Genomic DNA, 20,774 nt, shown 5'->3' on the forward strand with positions numbered 1-20,774 from the left:
TACTGCTCCCTTGGTGCTGGCCCCATAGTTCATTACATGGCTCTGTACCTCTTTGAGCCGGTGGGTGTTCAGGGTTTTGTTCCATTCCTTCCCTGCAGCTCCATAGAGTGATTTTACTTCCTGTCACCGTGGAATATAAAACTTATAAGACTGATTAGAAGGAAACAGGAAACGAAATACGGCACTTTAGCTCAGTGCACTTCAGGAATTAAAAACGTATTCAGTGATCCTCAAGGATTTGTGCTTTACCTCTAACTTGCCGAGCCAGCTTTGTCACATTTCCCCAACCATGGAAAGTATATCAGTTTGCATGTTTATTATCAATATTGTATCGTCTGAGGTGTTTTTTCCACATCTTTTCTCTATTTTTCAGGGTCACCATGTACGAGAAGGACAATTACATGAACTCAGAGAACCTAGGAATCGTTTTTGGCCCGACGCTCATGCGGCCTCCGGACCAGAACACGCTCGCCACTCTCAACGATATGAGATACCAGAAACTGATAGTCCAGCTCCTGATAGAGCATGAGGACATCTTGTTTTAAACAGCTGAAATGAAGACATCTTTTAAAGACGTTAAAGAGCGTGTACATAAACATTTGTGCTGAATACAGAGTTCATTATTATTGATGGGCATTTTGTTTAAAGGAATAGTTCACACAAAAATTAAAGTTTGCAGAAAATTTGGATGTAGATGAGATCAGAAAAGATTTGGAGAAATGTAGCATTGCATCACTTGCTCACTGATGGATCCTTTGCAGTGAATGGGTGCCGTCATATTCAGAGTCTAAACTGCTGATAAAAACATCACAATATTCCACAAGTAATCCACATGACTCCAGTCCATCAATTAAGAGAAAAGCTCTTAACAAGATGTTAATTGATGATGTTTATTGATAAAATGGAGTTGTGTGGATTGCTGTGATGTTTTTATCAGTTGTTTGGACTCTCATTCTGACGGCACCCATTCACTGCAGAGCATCCATTGGTGATTAAGTGATGTAATGCTAAAATTCCCCAAATCTGTTCTGATGAAGAAACAAACTCATCTTAATCTTGGATGGCTTAGAGGGTGATTCAATTTTAAGCTAATTATCATTTTTTTGGGTGGATTCCTTTAAATCACAGTACCTTTTTTCTCTGATGTGAGATAACTATGGTGCATTGACCTTGATGCTCTACAGGATAAACTCTGTGAACCTATGGTCAATTAGCATTGCAAAACTGACATATTGTCAAGTATGATTAAATGTGAGTGTGTGTGTGTGTGCGTGTGTGTATATATATATATATATATATACACACACATACATAAGGTTGGTGGATGGCAAGGCAATTAAGATCATGTTCAAAGCACTTTTTAGTTTTACATGGAGTGTAAATATTTTTATTTTGTTTTTGTTCACTAATGCTGTATTTACCCATGCCTCCTTCAAATTATATTTTTTTCGCCCTGACAACAATTAAGTAATCTCTGACATCACCTTGTGAATGGACAAAATGGTTCTGTGGTCTTTTAATTAGTGCTTGTTCCTCCCTCCTTGGACTTGATCCGATTTCATGATCCATTGTTGCTAAACAAAATTGTCTGTATTGTGTTTATCTTGGACTCCTGAGGTGAATTCAGCCATTCACCTAAAAAAAAAATTATAATAATCCACAAATTGTACCGTCACCTTGGTTTGAGTTTATTGATAAAATATCTTTCTCCGATTTTCTTTTTTAAGCTATTTCTTTGAAAAAATATTGTAATTATGATTGTAATTTATCAAATGCTGATTTATTAAATTATGTAAATCTGGTTACTTTTAAATCTTGATTCTCATCTTAATGACAGTCAAAATTAACTTCTTAAAGCAGTTTGTGTATTATTACTTGAAGTTGCAACACCTCACATTTGCAGTATGTGAAATATGTTTCTGTAATTAGTGCTTGGTCAGCTCTCTTTAGGCGTTGGTTTTCTCCAAGCTTGGTTTTCTTGTTCCAAATTCAAGGGTGTGAACGGCAGCATTGTTTTAGTATCAGACAGCAGAGCTGGTATATGCCCCAAAGTGACTTTTTCACCAAATCACAGGTGAAGTGAGAACCTGAAACCGGCTTCCAGAGGGCAGCTCCAGAAGTTTAACAAACCAATAAGAGAGCGGAGGGAGGGCGTGTGAGCAGCAGGTGAACTATAAATGAATGAATTCATCACTCAATATAGTTTAGACAGAGGGATGCAGCATTATGTGATGTTGTGGGTAAAGATATAGACAGAAAAGCTACAAGGTTATTCTGCTGGATGTTTTCTTAAAAAGAAACAAAAGACTCGACAGTCTCTGACTAACATCAACATACCTGAAGCTGAGGTGAGTGTTTCTGAAGGATGTAGATTTGTAAAAAAAAAAAAAAAAAAAAAAAAAAAAATTAACTTACAGTTTATCTTGAGGTCATTAATAAATAGATAGATATAGTTTCTCTTAAAATGTCAACATTAAAGTGATGAGTTTGACTAGATAGATAGTAATGTAAATATAAAAAATACATAAAATCAAATATAATTTGTAAACATTTTATAATCGATAATATGCCTTTCAGTGTATATTGAAGAATTAGAATGGCAGACAGATACTCCTGGTGGAAAAACTTGAGTGGAAAAAACAAGAAGCATTTTAAAGAAGGCCAGCAGGAATCTGGAAATGCGGACAAGACGTCAGTGAAACAGACCGGCAGCGAAAACAAGAACGGAAGTCTGATCAGAGGCGAGACGTACGACGACTCTCGGCTGGAGCCTGGCTTCAGTGAACACACGTGCCGGAGGAACTGGACAGTGTCACGGTCTGGCCGTTTTAAGGAGAAAAGAGTGCGGGTCACCATGCCCGAAAACAACTTTTATGACAAAAACATTGCTGCAGCAAAGTAGCTAGCCGGTTATTTTTTCTGTTTGTAATAAATGAAGCTGATTACACTGCGAGCACGCGACGCGTCTTCTGGAGTTGTGGATGGAATCTTGAGAAGTTCGTCTTGTTGCTGGAACGTTCTAATGTTGTCGGGTTGCGTCTTTCGCTTGTAGTGTAGAGAGGATGTTAATGAAGAAAACCCTCATTCGGTGGAGGCGTGGAGCCTTTGACTCAATAACACCTGTTACATTCTACAGTAACTGGTTTTTGTCTCTGCTGAAGGACGCTGAACGCTTCATATGCATTTTTCAGTTAGGCCTATTTGCCTGCAAAAAGAAAGACATACTGTAGGCTATACTCTATAGATGTAAGTAGCTATTATTGTTTGTCTGTTTGTAGTCTCTTATTTATTATTCACAAAGGGGAGTTTTAAAGGAAAGCTTTTTTTTTAAATGAAGGATATCCAGAAGATATGATGTAAATGTTTACCCTTTCTGTATGAGGATAAATTTGGTTTGATTAACAGTAGCCTACTAAATGTTGCACCACTGAGAAGTTATTCGTTTGGATGTTTTATCCAGGCTGATTTGAGACGGATATGAGACGGATCTACTGGTGCAAAATGAAATGGAACTGTGAATTTAACTTACGTAACTTACGTTTATGTAACTGTGCCATAGTGAAAGAATGGAATGCTGTTAATCATGACTCTTGAGTAAATGCTGTTGTTTGCAAATAACTTTACACACCACGCTAGTTATCTGCATTAGGTGCGATGATGACTATGCCATCTGTCAATGAAAGGCCACTCGACTGCATTGTGAGTGCCTCTTGTTTCCATTATTAAACACTTCTACAGTATGTGTGTGTGTGTGTGTGTGTGTGTGTATATATATATATATATTATACTGTGCAAAAGTCTTAAGTTATTAGTATTTTCACCAACAACAACAGCAAAAGGTTTTAGGTCAGTTATTTCTATCGTTTGCTGTAGTGTCAGCAGAAAATTTCATGTTTACATTTCCAAACATTTCTTTTGCCATTAATTGTAATATTCCAGTGAGATTTTTGTTTGCACAAGGAGTCTGACAGCAGCCAGTGCTGCACACAGAGATCTGATCTCAGCTTCATCCAATCTGTCTGGGACTGCATGAGGAATCAGGAAAAAAAACTGAGACAGACTAAAATCTAGAAGGACTATGGCAACGTCTCCAAGACACTTGAAGAAACTTTCCTCCAAAGCAACCTGAAAAACTATGTGCAAGTGTTCTAAACACAAAGGGTGGTCACACCAAATGTTGATTTTATTTAGTTAATAGAAGTTAACTGATAAATAGACTCGATTTATGACATAATTTCTGAAAATCAGTCTGTTTTTTCTGATTCTTCATGTCAGTTCAGATCAGATCTCTGTGTGCAGCACTGGCTGCTGTCAGACTCCTTGTGCACACAAAAATATCACTGGCTTGTTGCAATTAATGGCAAAAGAAATGTTTGGAAATGTAAACTGATATTTCCTACTGACACAACCAGTAGGCTTGAAACCTTTTTTTTTTTTTTTTTTTGGTAAAAATACTAATGGCCTAAGACTTTTGCATATTACTGTATATATCTATGAGTACTGTATGTGAGACATTTTAGATAATCAGTTTTTGTGTCAAGGAATAACCTAAGAGAAGAGCTCCCTCTAGTGATGATGTTTAAAACTACAACACCAACGGTGATAAGCAGCACAGAACTGTATTCAAGTAAATACATACAGGCTACTCCAGACAAATTGACCTAAATATGTTATAAATACCATAAACATCACTGCATAATTCATCTGAAAAAGTGACACGAACATACTATAACAAAATCAGCACTGAAATGTTAATCAGTTAACAGGCACTTTGGGGATTCTCTTTGCAATTGAAGAAGATCTTCAAAATCTATAAACGGCTCAAACATACCACCACCTGAGTGTATTTAAAAAACCTAAAAACAATAAATTACAGACATGACCTGTAGATAACAGAATACCTGTTTAGATCTACTGTAACATGACACTGACAAGCTGTAAATGGAATAATACTGGAATCTCTTAAGTTAAACACTAACACTGTTCTGGAGGAGTGTGATGTTTTTATAGCTCATCATGTTTGTAGGTGAACTCCCGAGCTGATATAAATCCATCATTGTCTTCATCTTCTTTTTGGAAGATGTCCTCAACCATCACTTCATGATGGGTGTCATTGGCGGCATATCCATGTCTCTCAAACTCTTTACGCAGGTATTCTTTGACCTAAAACAGAAAGGGGTTCAGAATAACACAACTCCCTGAAATGTATTATTGGCATTGAGGGTTCCATGAATAACCTTTAACATTCATATAACCTGTCCACTGCAAAAAAAAAAAAAATAACCTGAACCTGCCTTTATGTTTAAGAGCGTATTATAAATCTCACGCTCGACGGAATGCTGCTTTCTGACGAACCTCTGCTTTGGAAAGTTTCCAGTCGTCATTGATGTCCATTTCCTGAAAGGACTCATGTGATCTAGGCCCATTTCGGATCTCGATGATCTCAATGTCAAAGATCAGTGTGCTCTCTGGTGGGATTTTACCTGAGAACAGAGCATAGCCAAATATGTCAGTATAGCTAATGAATCTGAGCTATAAATTTATATAAGGCATTTTAGACAGACTTAATGCAACGTCAATGACTAATGCAATATCAGAAGGTGGAGAAAACCACAGTTCCTCGAATGTTTTATGCATATACACTTTGCTGGCACACCTTTGCCCTCTTTGCCATATGCAAGAGCTGGAGGGATGGTCAGTTTCCTCTTCTCCCCTGCACACATGCCTTGAAGACCTTTGTCCCAGCCCTTGATCGCCTCACGGATTCCCAACGTGAACCAAACAGGGTTTGTGTCTCCATTACGGCGGCTGCCAATTACAAGACATGTGCATTAGTAATAAAGCCTAGAAACATGGACACTCTGTTGGGAAAACCAAGCTTCAGTTAGTAGCTGTTTTGCGAAACATGGTAGGTAGATGCTATCTAGTCTAAGCTGGTTTTTGGATAATGGCATCAGATCAGCTAAAGAACTGGACCAGACAGAAACCAGCAACACAGTACCATGTTCCAAAACATTAACAATTATATATCCAACAACAATAAACACATTTTGACAGTTAACCAATGCATTCCCAGTGAAATAAATAAATGCAAGGGTTCGGTTAATAAAGTCTGTTCTTGCAATGTGTAGCTTAGAGTGTACAGTATGTATGAACATGAGTTAGATGGTAGATGTCACCTGGAATGAAACATTGTGCCATTACTCTCCAGAAAACCTTCGTAATGAACCAGAAGAATATCTCCGTATTTGGATTTACGATGACAAAGGAAAGGTTTGTATAAAACTTCTATTTCGACCTCAGGTTCCGGAAGTTTTGCACCGTGCACGTAAAAGTACAATGCAGAAAAAACGCATGTCCACAACTCTAGAATCATCTTAATATAAAGAACAGTTTAACACTGTAGAACAGTTTAGTTGATGTTTCATGCACAACAAGGTTCTGAAAAACGTCCCAGACTACAAGCTGTGCAGCTGCGACTACGTGGCAAGACAAAACTAGGGATGTCCAATTTGTGAACGAGTCGTTCTTTTGAGTCGACTCCCTTCATTGAATCGGTTGAAACTGTTCACAAACTGGTCTGAACAATTCTTGGATCGAGCAGTTCACTATGAAGTCAAGACTGTTCAGTGTTCACAACAGTACACAGCAGAAATGTTACATATTAAACGTACTTGACATGTTTATGATTGTATGAGTATGATATATTAAAATACATGAATGTTATTTAATGTTAAACTCGCAAAATTCTTCAAATGACATATTTAGGTTCTAAATTACATTTTGTTTTATATGAGCTTATAGTTTCAAACAAGTTAGGAAATATGACAGCCTAGAGTATTGTTTATAAAAATACAAATGATATATTTAGGGTTTAAATTACATTTTAATGAGTTGAATTATGAGCTTAGCAAATTCCTGGAACAAATCACAATTACAATAAAATGTACTAAATAAAAAACGACCGTTTAATTTAGAAAATGCGAGGTTCTTTTGAAACGAACTGTTCGAAAGAACCGACTCGCGGACCTCAGATCACTCTCCAAAATTCCCAATGTAAAAGTTACCACCCTAAAATACAGCATAGGTCAGTTTTTCTGAGGACGCGCCTTAACCACCAATATCTAATTTTCATTGGACATTACACACAACCACGCCCATCTACTCAGAACGCATCCAATGAGAGGTTCGCTAAACGAAAATCCCACAGACGTCACGTATGTGGGCAGCTCCCTTCTAATGGTCACATGGATTGGCATTCTCGAAGCTTTTACACCAGTCGTTTGCGTAAACTCATTCTCCAGCAGTCGCTTTGCGTCTTGCGCGCATGCTCGTCGTTGTTAAATAATTATCTCGAGTTTCTTTAAGAGGCTGTGTTGAGCTCAGTCTTGCCACGACTAAGTAATGAATTGTCAAGAGAAGGTCTACCATGGAGGGAGTTCTCTATAAATGGACCAACTATATAAGCGGTATGTTAAAGTTATATTACGTAAAGCATGGTAGTCTGTAAAGCTGTTAGCCTGTTTGCTAGCTCAAGCAGTGCATAAATGAAGTTAAGTCATCATCCTCTTTAGCTCTCTGTGCCGATATTTTTTCCAAAGCTGGTAGCAACTCAACCACGTTACGTTACAACTCATCTGCTAAGACTGTTTTCAGAAAACTTTGTTTTGGTACTAAGATTATATAACAGATTTTGTTTTATTCAGTTTAAAAAGCCTCTTCTTGACTGGAAGAGCAAGTCAAGCCATGTTATCTTCATGGATCTCAAACATCATCCAGTACATTGTTACATGTGTCAGTTGCTGTGAAAACAATGTCATATTGCTTTGTTGTTTCTCCTGAAAGGCTGGCAGCCTCGTTGGTTTGTTCTTGAGGGAGGCACTCTTTCCTACTATGACTGTCAAGAAGATGCATGGAAAGGATGCAAGGGCAGCATCAAAATATCTGTGTGTGAAATACAGGGTAAGGAAAAGTTTATGCCTAACCTGAACAGGAAACCTAATAACCATTACATCACAAGCATCTATTGTTTTTATGCTTCGGGATATCATAACACATGCTTACGCAAGAGGATATTGCTTCATCTTTAGGAACTTTTATGTCCATGGGGCTGATTTTCATTACAGCTAACATTCAGCTGATTTTGTTTAATGAGGTTTATATTGTGACATTTATTTTATATATATATATATATATATGCTTCATAACTTATTTGTGCTACTATGCGATTTAATCATTGTCCTAGACCAAGAATATTAATCTTATTTATTAAAATAATCAAACAAGCATTAATTATTGCATGTTTTTAACTGTAAACACAACCTTTTTACAATATTTATTGTATGAAAATGATTTATTATTATTGCCTCTGCAACAACAAAGTTGCCCCTGATAGATTTTGAGACCGTGAAGAGCTTGAAATGAAATAGAAGACATGTGAGCAGAATAAAATAAAAAGTGAGCAGAATATTTTTTATTTTACCTCATATCTAGCCTGTATTTTCATCAAATTATACAAGTGTGAAAATATTCTTGAATTATGTTTAGGATACATAAAATGCTATCCTTACGAAAACAAAAGACAAACAATTTATGCGAAAAATGTTTAAAATGTAAATTTCCTCTGCCCTCATTTCCACCATAGAATGCTATTAAACGTAATGCTTCATTCGAGATGTGGTGAGACTGTGATTGGAATCATTATTGCTTTACTTGAATGGGAATGGGAAAAGGTGTTTCAAAAAGAATTGTGTGTTCACTGTTGAAAAATAAGTGAGAGTATAGAGAATAAACAAGTTTTAACAGGGCCAAAAGTGTCAATAGTTGAAGACACCCAAGTACTGTATTACAACTTTTGTGACTGATCTCATACATGGATTTACCCATCTCCTGTGTCCTCCTTCTGCCCATTGTAGTTCACCCATCGGATTTCACAAGGGTTGATCTGATCATTCCAGGAGAACAATACTTTTATCTCAGGGCAATTAATGCAGCAGAAAGGCAGAAATGGCTTGTGGCGTTAGGGACTGCAAAAGCCTGTCTCACAGACAACCGAACCAAGAGAGAAAAGGGTGAGTGTAGTATTTCTGCTGTAATAGACAAGATATTCTATGACGATCATCTGACTTGTGTTAATATGACAATGAAATATGATGATGTAATATACACTACCATTTAGGTCGATAATTTGGGGTCAGTACTAATGTTTTTGAAAGAAGTCTGTTGTGGTGACTAAGGCTGCATTAAAAACTGCAAAAAAATAAAATGCAAATCTGAATTTTCAGCAGCCATTACGTCATTCTTCAATGTCACGTGACCCTTCAAAAATCCTTCTGAGATGCTATTTTGGCACTCAAGAAACATTTAATATTATTATCAATGTTAAAAAGGTTGGAAACATTCTTTGTTGAATAGAAAGTTCAAAAGAACAGCATTTATTTGAAATAAAAATCTTTAGTAACAAGTGAAAATGTCTTTTTTTATTTTTTTTATTTTTATTTTTTATTTTGATACATTTATTGCATCCTTGCTGAATAAAAATGAATAATTTCTTAAAAAAAAATCTTTCTGACCCCAAACTTTTAAAGATCGTTGTATATTATATCGTTATCCCTAACTAGCCAATTAATAGACAATATGTAAAATACAGGAAACTGTGTTTCATGTGACTTAATGGGGACTACAAAACCCATTTCAATCATGATGTTTGTTCATTTTGCAATTTTTCAAAAAGCTGTCAATCTAAGTCTATGAAGAAAATGAATGTCAACAGTAGTCTCTTTTATCTTCTCAGAGCTCCAGGAAAACACTGAGGCTCTGAAAACAAAAATGTCTGAGCTAAGGCTTTACTGTGACCTTCTCCTTCAGCAAGTGAACAAAATACAAGAAAGTTCTCTCACGGTGACGGCAGCTGATTCGGGGGAGGTAAGGGAGTGTTTGTCTTGAGTCAACCTACACTACGCTTACTGCATCTTTCAAAGACTTGACATTTATGCAATTAAACAATATTCAAGCTTGTCTAACATCTATAAAGAGTGTATAGTAGTTCATACTTGCACTAATGAATTGTATTATTATTCCGATTTTTTTGTAGTTATGCCTTTAGCACAAAAATCATTGCCGGTCAGACTGGTCAAGCCACTCTAAAACGTACATTTAGTTTTGCCGTTTGTGGGTTTCAGGTAGGGGACACGACTGGAAATCTAGTGAAGTCCACATGCACCACCTTCATGAAGACCCTGGAGGAGTGCATGCAGATTGCTAGCCAGACTTTCAATCCTGATCTTCTGAGTCGGACCCCTCCAGGCTCTCCTCCCGTGGCTACCATCAAACCTCAGAAGGTATATCAAATGAAATCACCCAATGGAAAATACAAAAGATTGTGCTTTTGTAAATTCTAGTTTAGCTTGTCAGAATCTAAAATAGACTGTTTCCCTTTTTTATAGATCAAATTGACTGATCCAGGAAATCGGCACCCAGGAGAAAAGTGAGTTCGGTTCATGTTAATGTACTCCTGTGGGTCAGATGTGCTTTTGTTTTTCTCTACAATGTTTAATATGTGTGTTATGCAGACAAAAGGACTTAATAAACACCTCAGGGACATCAGCACATGAGAGTGGACCAGAAAACGGACCACCTCCATCTCCTGAAGAAAACATGACTACATCTCCTACAGGTATGCCACACATTAAGTCAGTCCGATTCAGACTGATTAAACATGAAACATTTAGCAGACCTCAGCTATCATTTCCTGTCTTGTCTATGTCTCGTTCTGTTAGGAAGTGGTTTAATGGAGGACCAAAAGGAGTACATGGAGCCTCATAATAGCTCTTCATCAAGCACACAGAATCCTGAACGATCTGAAGGAGAGGAGAAGGACATACCGACAAAAGAAGCAGACCTTGCCCAAGATAAACAACAGGAAGTCTCACTGAGCTCTACTCTGTACAAAAAAGAAGAGGTCAATGAAGAAATCCAGGCGGACCTGGAAGAGAACAAACAGGAAGAGGAAGATAAGGTGGACACGTTCTTCAGCACCATGAGCCACAGGTATGAGGCGCTCTGATCCTCTGAGGGAGCAAGATAAATGTACAGCACATATTTACACTGTTCAGAATGTGTTTTGTTTGTTTGAAACATGCTAATGTCAAGCTATAAGCTAATAGGTACTTAGAAGATCTCCACTGAGTAATGTTGTGTCCAAAGTAAGCAGGTGACAAGCGATCAGTCCCTGTCTATTCCCTGTTACAGGAATAATCACAAGGTAAGGTCTGTTGCAAGAATTTGTGGCTTACTGTGAAATACCACAGAAAACAATTTGGACTCACTTAAAAGTTCATAAAAGAAAAATGCATTGACCGATATGCACTTTAATTGAAGTCTATGATGTGCGACGAGACTGTCACTGACTGTACAGTATTTGTCACTTTGCACAGGGTAGCTCCACCCAAAGTGAAATTTCATTGGTCTAAAATCCAGGTCTGTCTATATATTAAATTGTAGATAAATGATTGTGCTTTTGTCACCTGTTTAAAACGTTTCTGTCAGTTATATAAGTAAATATAAGACAGATCCTTATACTGGATACTGTTATTCTGTTGCGTCTCACATGGTTGGATTATGATGTAATAGACACTTTCCACAAATAAGGTACAGTTTATTGTCCTATTACTTTTTTCAGCATTAGATACACAGATTTTAGTAAACCAAACTATTTTTTTTATTATTTTAGAAAAACCATTGTCTTAACATCACATATATAAATAAATCATATATCTGTACCCATCTTAAAATAGAGATATTTTTGAATGTCATCTAATTTTTTGACATAATATTGAAGTGCTCTTCAGTTAATTGTAGTCAAAATCTAAAATCTAAAAATTGTGATGCGCAATAATAATTTTTTTCTACAGGAAGACTTTTTTGCAAATCTAAATATTCTGTTATTTATTGGAAATACATTTGTATTAATTACAATAAACCAAATCTCAAACTAGCTAGTCCCTACTGAGATTTTAGAATTTAGGCTAAAATTTTAACCATAATTCAGATTTTAAACTGGATTTAGATGTATAGCATTTTGGTAACATGGTTTGCAGACCTCTCAAATAAAATTACATTTAAAAGTGTAAAATGTAATACAATTTAAAATTTACAAATTCGTTTAAATGTAAATTCAAATTGCTAAAATCATAAGTAAACTGGCTTCCTGAAGTAGAAGTTAATGGTCAAGCACCTTCCTCGCTGGAAAGACTCTTACTTGTACCTTGCTTGTGGAAAGTTCCATAACTAAAAGTCTAACATTTTCAATATAGTTGTTTCATCCTGTAAAGTCCATGATTAAATGTTCATCATGGTATGTTTTCTTTTGGTCGCTCAAAATGAGGCCCAGCTGGTGATGGGGGTTTGTAGATTCTTGTGCTATTCATTATTCTTTCATCTCTTTCGAGAAACCATAACACTAACCTGTTCCAACAGCCTTCATTGGGCTGAAATTAAATTGAACAAGGAATGTGAAATGTTATCAAAGCAACTTGTCTGTATTCAGATATGAACCTTTTCAGTATTACGTATATCACTGTGTGAAGGTTGTATAATCTCATTTATAAAACCTGTATTTAATGTGTGCTCTTCTTATTTAAAGACTGCATGGTTTTCTTCTGCTTTGGCTATGCCTGCTTTTATATTGGTGGTTTATTTCATCAAATAAACGTGTTTTGTTGACGTGGGTACTAATGTATTGTCCTTGTCTGATTGTCTGTGGTTTTTTCTTGTAGATTTAGTGATATAATACTGGAGGACGGCAGTGGTATTCCCACACAGGCCTTTTTGGATTCTTGCTATGCTATAGTACCAGTTTTAGGTAGGACACTCTATCTTTCACACTTTCTCCCTTTTTTCCGCGCTTTCCCCCATCAGTCCATGTTGTCTTATTCTCTGCTTTTATTAGTTTTGTGGTTATTAAAGGTTGTAAAATGCTTTATGTTTTGTCACTCTGTGCATGTGTCGGTTCGCCATGTGCACTTGGTTTTATTCGATTTTTTAAAATTATTTGCATCTAGTCTGATCTGTTAAAAGCTCATTCTCCTTCAGGCATTGTCATGCATGCTCTGCTATGTCTTTATACTGGGACAGTTTGTTAAGGTATCTGACCAAGAATTGAGGCTAAGAACCTGAAAATCTGTCAGCAATCAATTATAAAACTTTTTTACAAAAGATTTTCCTCACCTTTCATCTCTTACTTCTGAAAAACATACTGTATCAATGTGTTTGGGGCGTCATGCACTTTTTTTGAAGTGACTGCATGTGTCTATTGGTACCGTTTTTAAACCTCACTTTTTTTTCGTCTATAGTTCGAATGGGCTTGATGCTTTTGAAAGTGATTGGGGATTGGGTAACGGTTGATCGTATTTCTCTGGGGATGAGGATGGCTCAATATACTTCCATGCATGTCAGGAGTACAGTAGATCTAGAAGCAAATAGATATTTGGACTGCATATAAATTGCCATGTTTTCCACAAACATTTCTAGATCTTCACAAATTATTACATGGGGAAAAAAATTAGATGTGCGAAATGGAGCATGTTGTTGCTTCTCAGTTACTCTGAATCTCACCAATATATGTAAACACTACCGTGCAAAATTTGGGTTGATAAGATTTTATGATGTCTGTCATCCTTAACCTGGCTGCATTTCTTTGATCAAAAATACAGTAAAAACAGTAAAAATGTAAAATAACTTCTTTTTTTTCATTACTGTGATGGCAATGTTGAATTTTCAGCAGCCATTAGTTCAGTCTTCTCTGATAAATGATCGTTCAAAAATTATTCTAATATGTAGATTTTATTTTGTATTATCAGTATGTAAAAAAATTTGTGCTATGTAATATTTTGGTGGAAACTACCCCCTCCCCCCCAGGATTCTTTGATGAATAGAACGTTCCAAAAAAAAATCATTTATTTAAAATAGGATTATTTTTTAAAAATGTTTTAATAATGTAAAAGTCTTTACCACTTTTGATCAATGAATCCCTCTTTACTACATAAAAAAAGTATTAATTTATTTCGAAAAAAAAAGGAAGAAAAACTGACCCTAAACTTTTGAACAGTAATGTATGTTTAGCCAGAGAATAACAGTTTAACTGACACAGTACTTACAAAGGCTCTCTCCCCTCAGACAAGCTTGGACCAACAGTCTTTGCTCCAGTTAAAATAGATTTTGTGGGAAACATTAAGGTAAGTGTAACATACAAGCAATGACATTCTTTAAGACTCACTGCATCCTCTTTTTAATAAAAGCAAGAACTGTAAAGAATACTTGGCAAATTTTAAATTAGGCTGGTTTGTAATGAGCTTCCTTGCATATAACAGTATGTGAATTATGGCTTTGGAGGTCAGAATTTTTTGCCAAGAGTAATTAACTAGTATTTAACAGGGTCAGCAAGGTTTATTTGGGCTAACACCATAACCACTAGAGGGCATAATAGCATGAGCTGTGAGTTAATGCACCTTATTTTCTCCATCAGAAGATCCAACAGAAGGTGGTGTCTGATCCTGAGAGTTTCCCCACCCTTCAGAGCATCGTGCTGCATGAGGTGGAGATGGAAGTGGCACAGGTGCGGAACTCGGCCACAGAAGCGCTGCTGTGGCTTAAACGTGGACTCAAGTTCCTCAAAGAATTCCTTTCTGAAATCAATACAGGGATGAAGGATGTCCAGGGAGCTCTTAGTAAGTCACTTGATCAAATTTAAAACGGTTGCAAAAAGAAAATAACACCTGGTTCAAACAGCTATCCTTCACCTATCATGTTTTTATCAGTGCTTTGTAATGTCTCCTGCTGAAAGTTTTTTTTTCTTCTTTCAGATAATGCATATGGAAAGACACTACGGCAATATCATGGATGGGTTGTTCGAGGTGTCTTTGCAGTAAGTGTTGTGTTATGAGTGATGTTTTTCCATAAAAATAAATAAATAAATAAATAAACAATCAGACATCTTAGTGTTGCACCATGTTCTGTTTATGTTTCTGTCAAATACCAAAATTGCTGTTTTATACTTTTCTTTTGTTTTTTTTTAAGAAACTTTATTCAATTTTGCCTTAAGCTCCAAAAAGGACAAATCCAGTAAAAAATAAAAATAAAAAGTTAAAAAAAGAAGTCCAAAAACAAACAAACCAATGAAATAAAAAAAATTATTATGGAGGGAAAAAACAAGATAGTGTGGCCATGAATTAACAATTTCTTTCGTCATTTTAACTGTAAAAATAAAAATGGCATTGAGGAACTTCCCACCACCTATCAGTTCATGTCTACAGTATCTATCTAACCAATTTTTCATTTATTAATGTTTTTTATGTATTTATACCATTTTGTTTTTTAGATTTTATTTTTGCCATTTTATTGTGATAGGACAGTATAGTGTAGACATATATGCCATTTAATGTATGCATGTATGTATTTATTTATTTTATGGCCAAGTATGAAATATATTGTGCAGTCATTCTCTAAATTGCACAAGCTGATAATGCAGTCTGCTGACAATCAAATCATCATGACATGGAATGAGCTGCTTGGTCTCTGTGGCATTCGCAGTCACTGAGCTTTCTGCTTAACATTTAAATAGACTTGATCTGTGTTTACAGTAAGGAAGGCTTGTAGCACACTATCAGAAACCCTCCACTTCCTCCAGCTCCACCCATATAGATCCCCACATATAGATTCTTTAAAAATGTCCTTTTGTGTTCCATTGAAATTTAATTATATACAGCTTTGAAAAAACATAACATGCATTCAGTCTGCCTTTCTGACTGTGTTTGTGTGTTAGCTGGCTCTACGGGCCGCCCCGTCCTATGAAGACTTCATGGCTGCTCTGGTTTCTCATGAAGGCGATGAGCTGAAGGAAGGCTTTATGACCGGCATGCATCAAGACCTGGATATCTACCTGCCAGCTATGGAGAAGCAGCTGTCCATCCTGGACTCTGTCTATGAGGAGTACAGCTTGGAATCAGACGAGATTGTGTGACTGACCCAAACGCACCCGCACAGAGAATTCAGAACCTGCTTCTGACAGAGCTCATTGGTTTCAGTGGTGAAGTTGTAACTCTTTCGCCTGCTGTGGTTACCGAACCTGAAGTTAGTGTTGAAGAAAACAGGGAGGTTTTTTGTGAATACAAGGCTTGCAAAGCCTGATCAGTAAGAGTGTGTTTGATAATGTGGCATCTGCAGACTCCAGTAACAGTCATCCCTGAGAAATTTAAGTGACAGCCATCAAAATAATGCTAGCTGAGGGGGACAGGCTGTAATTCCAAGTGTTTTCAGGGAAAAGCTGTATTTTTAGAAATGTTCAGTGCAGTAATCAAGTGTTTTGTTGACATTGGTTGTATGTTTATTCATACACTTTTAGGCACGAGAGCATAAATGGCAGATAAGCTGAAGATATTGGTTACCTGGCAGTGAAGGTGTTAGTGAAGGTTTACAGTTAAAGGGCAAAGCTGCACTTGTGCTTTTCTTCTCACTTGAAATATTGCATTACTTTTGTTCAGATACTCGCATCTCATTCGTTTTAGACTAACATACAACTAAGAACTTGTTCAGAGACTATTGGGGATTCAGATTAACATGCAGTGTGTTCATAAAACCAAGTACTGTATTTTTCGGACTATAAATCACACCTGAGTATAAGTCGCATCAGTCCAAAAATACGTCATGACAAGGAAAAAACATATATAAGTCGCACTGGACTATAAGTCGCATTTATTTCGAACGAAGAACCAAGAGAAAAGATTACCGTCTACAGCCGCGAGAGGACACTCTATGTTTTCAGTGTAGACTACAGGAGTAATGAGCAGCATAGAGCGCCCTTATTTATATGAATATTAATTCTGTTGAGTTTATCGTAAGAATCATGCTATGCTTACTCTCAAAACATATGAATGATACAAATTTTTGCATGTTGCGTTGCATGGGTTTTCTTTTTATATTTCAAAATGAATCCGATTTAGATTACTAAATGATTAGCACATAATATGAGGTTGACTGTTCTCTTAGGTTCACATTTTATTCTAACTGCATCCCACAAAGTTTTAAAGCTAAAAAGCATTGGCTACATAAATATGCTTTTCAAACATTGTAAATGTCAGAATTTTCATGTTGTTCCAAACCTGTATGACTTTCTACTTCAGTATTTTGGTAACCAAAAAATTATAATATAATTTATAAAATACTGAGACATTTCTCAAAATATGTTCCACGTGAAAAATTAAGTAATTCAGTTTTTGAACACTGTGAGGGTGTCAGCAAACAAACCTCTATGAGTTTCTTTCTTCTGTTGAACACAAAAGAAGATAGATGATTTTCATGTTATGGAAAAAAAATTAAAAAATGGCTAGCGTTAACTAACTGTTTGGTTAACAACATTCTTCAAAATACCTTATTTTGGGTGAACTATCCTTTTAAATTCAGTTGAAAAGCAGAGTTTTAGCATGGCAGCATTAAAGAAAAATGTTCACCCCCCCCCCCCCCCCCCCCCCCCAGGAATAGCACACATGATCCATGTTGCCATCCACTATTTTTAAAATATGTCTATATGATATGCCTTTTTATATGTTTTTATTAATTGTAATTTTTAAATTGTATGTCATTTATACTGAATTGCCTGTAGTGTTTTTAACCTTTTTAATCAAAAATATGCGAAATGTCATGAAACAGATTGGTTTTGTATTTTCAAAGTCATTAGGTGACCAATAACTGGCGTTATTCATTCAAGTGACCGTTTTAGACACAAGTAATTTTACATCATCATTATGACACGCAATCCTTCAATATCTGGACGTGGTTGCTGGGATACTCTCACCACAACAAGGATGATCTCTAGACTCAATAATAAGGGCCGAGAATAGAAGGATTGTTTTTATGGGCACTTGTGCATGTGTGATAGAGAGAGAACGGTTTCTGATGGTTTTGTTTGTCTAAACACATAGCAGATAACTAGAGGCAGTGGGCTTTTTTTGACTGTCTTGATAATGTAATGTACGGTACATTACTAATCTGTAGTGACTAAATATACTACTAGCACTGAATATAGTTTTTATTTAAATGGGTGTTATGACAGAGAGGAGCTATACTGCATTCCATACTCAGTGGAAACACTTATCTATGCAGCCTTGGTCCGTCCATTTCCAGGGGATGATGGGAAAACATTCGGGAGAACATCTTGGGCAGGCAGCACAGTGGAATTGGTACTTGTATGCCAAATTAACCTCTTGCAACACTCTCTCAAAAACGTCTAGGCCCATGAACCGAGTTTTCCAGTGACCTGACTGCAAGCTTCTTAGAAAGGGAGGTCTAATATGTTTATTAGACCAAAGAGAATGTAAACTATTTTTCATTAAGCAATAACCTTTTGTTAATATTAGGTTAATAATTAATAACTTTTGCATTCCACTGCGCTGCTTTTCAGTGTGTTAGACTGACATATTTAGCTGTTGAGCTAAGGTCTCGGCACATGGCCGCATAAAAAAAAATTAATAAAATATAAATTCAAAATGTGAAAATATATGTTCCTGCAATTGTATGCAGCTTTGACATATCGGTTACTCGGTGAAATTCATATTGGCTTATAACCTGCAAGAATCTAAAAATAGCATTTATTGCCTTTGTCAGTAAAATTTAGCTAGTTGATTCTATTTTGGCCCTTTGTTCTTGGCTATTTGTCCATTTATTTCTAGTTTATGTGTTTGTGTAGGCTATGTGGTTTATTCCCTGCCATTCTGTTGCACTTTGCATGTTTGCCATTCCCTCCGTAGGTCAGGGATTTTCACTGGGGCCCCAGGTGACAGCTGGGTCCTCTCTGTTTCCTGCCTGTGAGGCCCACTGTCCTCCGTCCTACACCACACCAGCACTCGAAATGTGACACCATTAAACCTGCATTGGTATAATCATCATACTTACAATATGGCAGCTGCCTTTTCCAGTTTTCTTGCGGCTAGCTGATAAGTGTACATCGGTTGTACAAATCTGTCCCCTCAAATAGTCAGTGCTTGGTAGATTAATTACAAATTGTGGTTTGTTACTGATTACAAATTACAAAATTTGTAGTTAGTAATGTAGTCCATTAGATTACACATTGTATGTAATCTAATCTGACTATTGTTTGATTACTTTTAGATGTGACTTGTTTAACACAGATTTAAATAGGATAATATACCATATTATTATAAAAAGAAAAATAATTATCATCAACTGCATTATACATTACATCACACCAGGGTTTCCCAAGCTGGCATTCAGAAAAGGAAAGGATAAAATACAAAGAATTAGGCAAAATAAACTAAACAGAAATCATTTGAATTGTCAGTCATATTAATTTAACCGATTTTAAAATGTAATATAATCTAATTACAAGTAATTTATTTTTGGAATCCGATTAGGCTACATAATCTACTGTATGATCAGTTACTACCCTGAAAATAGTCCACTATGTAGATATTTGGGATAGTTTAAGATTTCAACAATAGACATTTCAAACTCTAGGCTTTTAGATTATCAGAAAGTTTCCACCTAGCCCCAATGGAAAGTCCTGGGCAGCTTTAGCTAAATAAGACCTCATTTGAGCCCCTGCAAATGCGACAGGGGTCTCATGTTCCATGTGCCCCCCCTCTTCAAAGTCTCATACTAGCACGTTCCCAACAAAGTTCAATGTTATGCAATGCATATGTAAGATATCGCCTAGCTCATATGCAGGCAAACGACCGTAATGTGATTTGTGGGTAAAGATATGGCTGTGTAATATGGTTAATGCAACCATCTTAAAAAATCTGTGTACCCACAAGGTTTCTGCCAACCTTTACCTTTACAAACACACAAACACAATAAAAATAATAATAAAAATGCTAGTTTAATGCCATAGCACAAGACTCTTTCAGGCTCTGTGGTCTGTGCTTCCATCGGCACAGTGCTTCTTTCCTGGAAAGCTGCCGACAGCATCCCTTTTATCTTTCTCTGTCACCTTCCATCTCCTCCATGATCAATACACCGCCAATCACTGTCAGGCCTCACGCCCACACATACAGTCTCTGAACAGCAGAGCTGGAGACTCAGCACAGAAATGCTGATGTAACTGCGGCTGGCTGTGATTTAGCACAGAGCTTAGTCAGCTACAGCACCTTGATGAGCAAGAAAAACTCATCAAATATACAGCAATGAGAGGAGTACAGCGTTCTCTGAAGGCTTGCCAACGTAAAAATGTTAGTGATGCCAACCCTGATAACACAGAACCTAAATTTTTTAAAAAGTCAACAAAGGAACTGATGTTTGCCCTGAATGTGTCAATGCTACCTGCCAAAAGTCAGAGACGATCTGCAGCTTTTTGGCATTGTAGTGTATGATGGGCACAGACCTTTTTATGTTTCAGACCATGATTCCATCCAGTCTAAGGATATTGATAGTTTGAGCCAATTTTACAACACATATTGTTTTCGTTTGTCAAGTGTTTTCTAGGAACAAAGCGCATGCTGGTTTCGATCTGCTAAATAGTGAGGCGTGGCCAGCTGACTTCAATCACAGGTAATCAGGCGAATACAAAAGCGGTTAGTTTCACCGCGGCTGCGGTCGCGGCAGCCCTCGTGTGAGCCCTCCTCGTGTGAAGACCGACGAGTGTAAAGACAATCGACTCTACCTGCGCGACTCCACCGAGCAAGGACACCGACAGGGCACTTGAGTATTGCTTTTCTCCTCTTTCTTTACTTTTTGTATACCTTGTTCTCAATTATCTCTTACAC

At 36.7% G+C, this 20,774-nt stretch overlaps 3 protein-coding genes across 3 annotated transcripts in view; 2 read left to right on the top strand and 1 right to left on the bottom strand.

Annotated features, from left to right (window-relative positions):
* The window catches only part of LOC132102840 (beta-chimaerin-like), a 51,584-nt gene extending 49,771 nt beyond the window's left edge, over nt 1-1,813 (top strand). Inside the window, exon 13 of the mRNA XM_059507521.1 lies at nt 374-1,813. Within this exon, the coding sequence (XP_059363504.1) occupies nt 374-545 (172 nt within the window). The 3' untranslated portion in view covers nt 546-1,813. The remainder of the gene's footprint in view (nt 1-373) is intronic.
* A 2,975-nt stretch (nt 1,814-4,788) lies between these two features.
* On the bottom strand, nt 4,789-6,474 carry LOC132103588 (peptidyl-prolyl cis-trans isomerase FKBP14-like). The gene is made up of 4 exons (XM_059508690.1): nt 6,180-6,474; nt 5,657-5,808; nt 5,356-5,483; nt 4,789-5,163 (listed from the first exon to the last, which is right to left on the bottom strand). The coding sequence occupies exons 1-4, from the start codon at nt 6,374-6,376 to the stop codon at nt 5,005-5,007; spliced, it is 636 nt and encodes a 211-aa protein (XP_059364673.1). The 5' UTR covers nt 6,377-6,474; the 3' UTR covers nt 4,789-5,004.
* An 803-nt stretch (nt 6,475-7,277) lies between these two features.
* Nucleotides 7,278-16,660, top strand: LOC132102841 (pleckstrin homology domain-containing family A member 8-like). The gene is made up of 13 exons (XM_059507522.1): nt 7,278-7,469; nt 7,846-7,962; nt 8,916-9,071; nt 9,794-9,924; nt 10,182-10,340; nt 10,446-10,486; nt 10,572-10,675; nt 10,779-11,049; nt 12,777-12,862; nt 14,176-14,234; nt 14,525-14,726; nt 14,862-14,923; nt 15,821-16,660. Exons 1-13 carry the CDS (start codon nt 7,430-7,432, stop codon nt 16,016-16,018), a joined length of 1,626 nt encoding a protein of 541 aa, XP_059363505.1. The 5' UTR covers nt 7,278-7,429; the 3' UTR covers nt 16,019-16,660.
* The last annotated feature ends 4,114 nt before the right edge of the window (nt 16,661-20,774 follow it).

This window comes from Carassius carassius, chromosome 24 (assembly GCF_963082965.1).
Source record: "Carassius carassius chromosome 24, fCarCar2.1, whole genome shotgun sequence".
NCBI classification, from domain to species: Eukaryota; Metazoa; Chordata; class Actinopteri; order Cypriniformes; family Cyprinidae; genus Carassius; species Carassius carassius.

Excerpts from the sequence above, each read along its gene's own strand:
- LOC132103588 (XM_059508690.1), bottom strand. The coding sequence starts at position 6,376 with ATGATTCTAGAGTTGTGGACATGCGTTTTTTCTGCATTGTACTTTTAC. Across the intron at positions 5,809-6,179 it reads GGCACAATGTTTCATTCCAG|CCGCCGTAATGGAGACACAA; the intron begins GTGACATCTACC and ends TGTAATTGGCAG. Across the intron at positions 5,164-5,355 it reads GGAAACTTTCCAAAGCAGAG|GTCAAAGAATACCTGCGTAA; the intron begins GTTCGTCAGAAA and ends TTTCTGTTTTAG.
- LOC132102841 (XM_059507522.1), top strand. The coding sequence starts at position 7,430 with ATGGAGGGAGTTCTCTATAAATGGACCAACTATATAAGCG. Across the intron at positions 10,487-10,571 it reads AATCGGCACCCAGGAGAAAA|ACAAAAGGACTTAATAAACA; the intron begins GTGAGTTCGGTT and ends TGTGTTATGCAG. Across the intron at positions 11,050-12,776 it reads TTCAGCACCATGAGCCACAG|ATTTAGTGATATAATACTGG; the intron begins GTATGAGGCGCT and ends TTTTTCTTGTAG.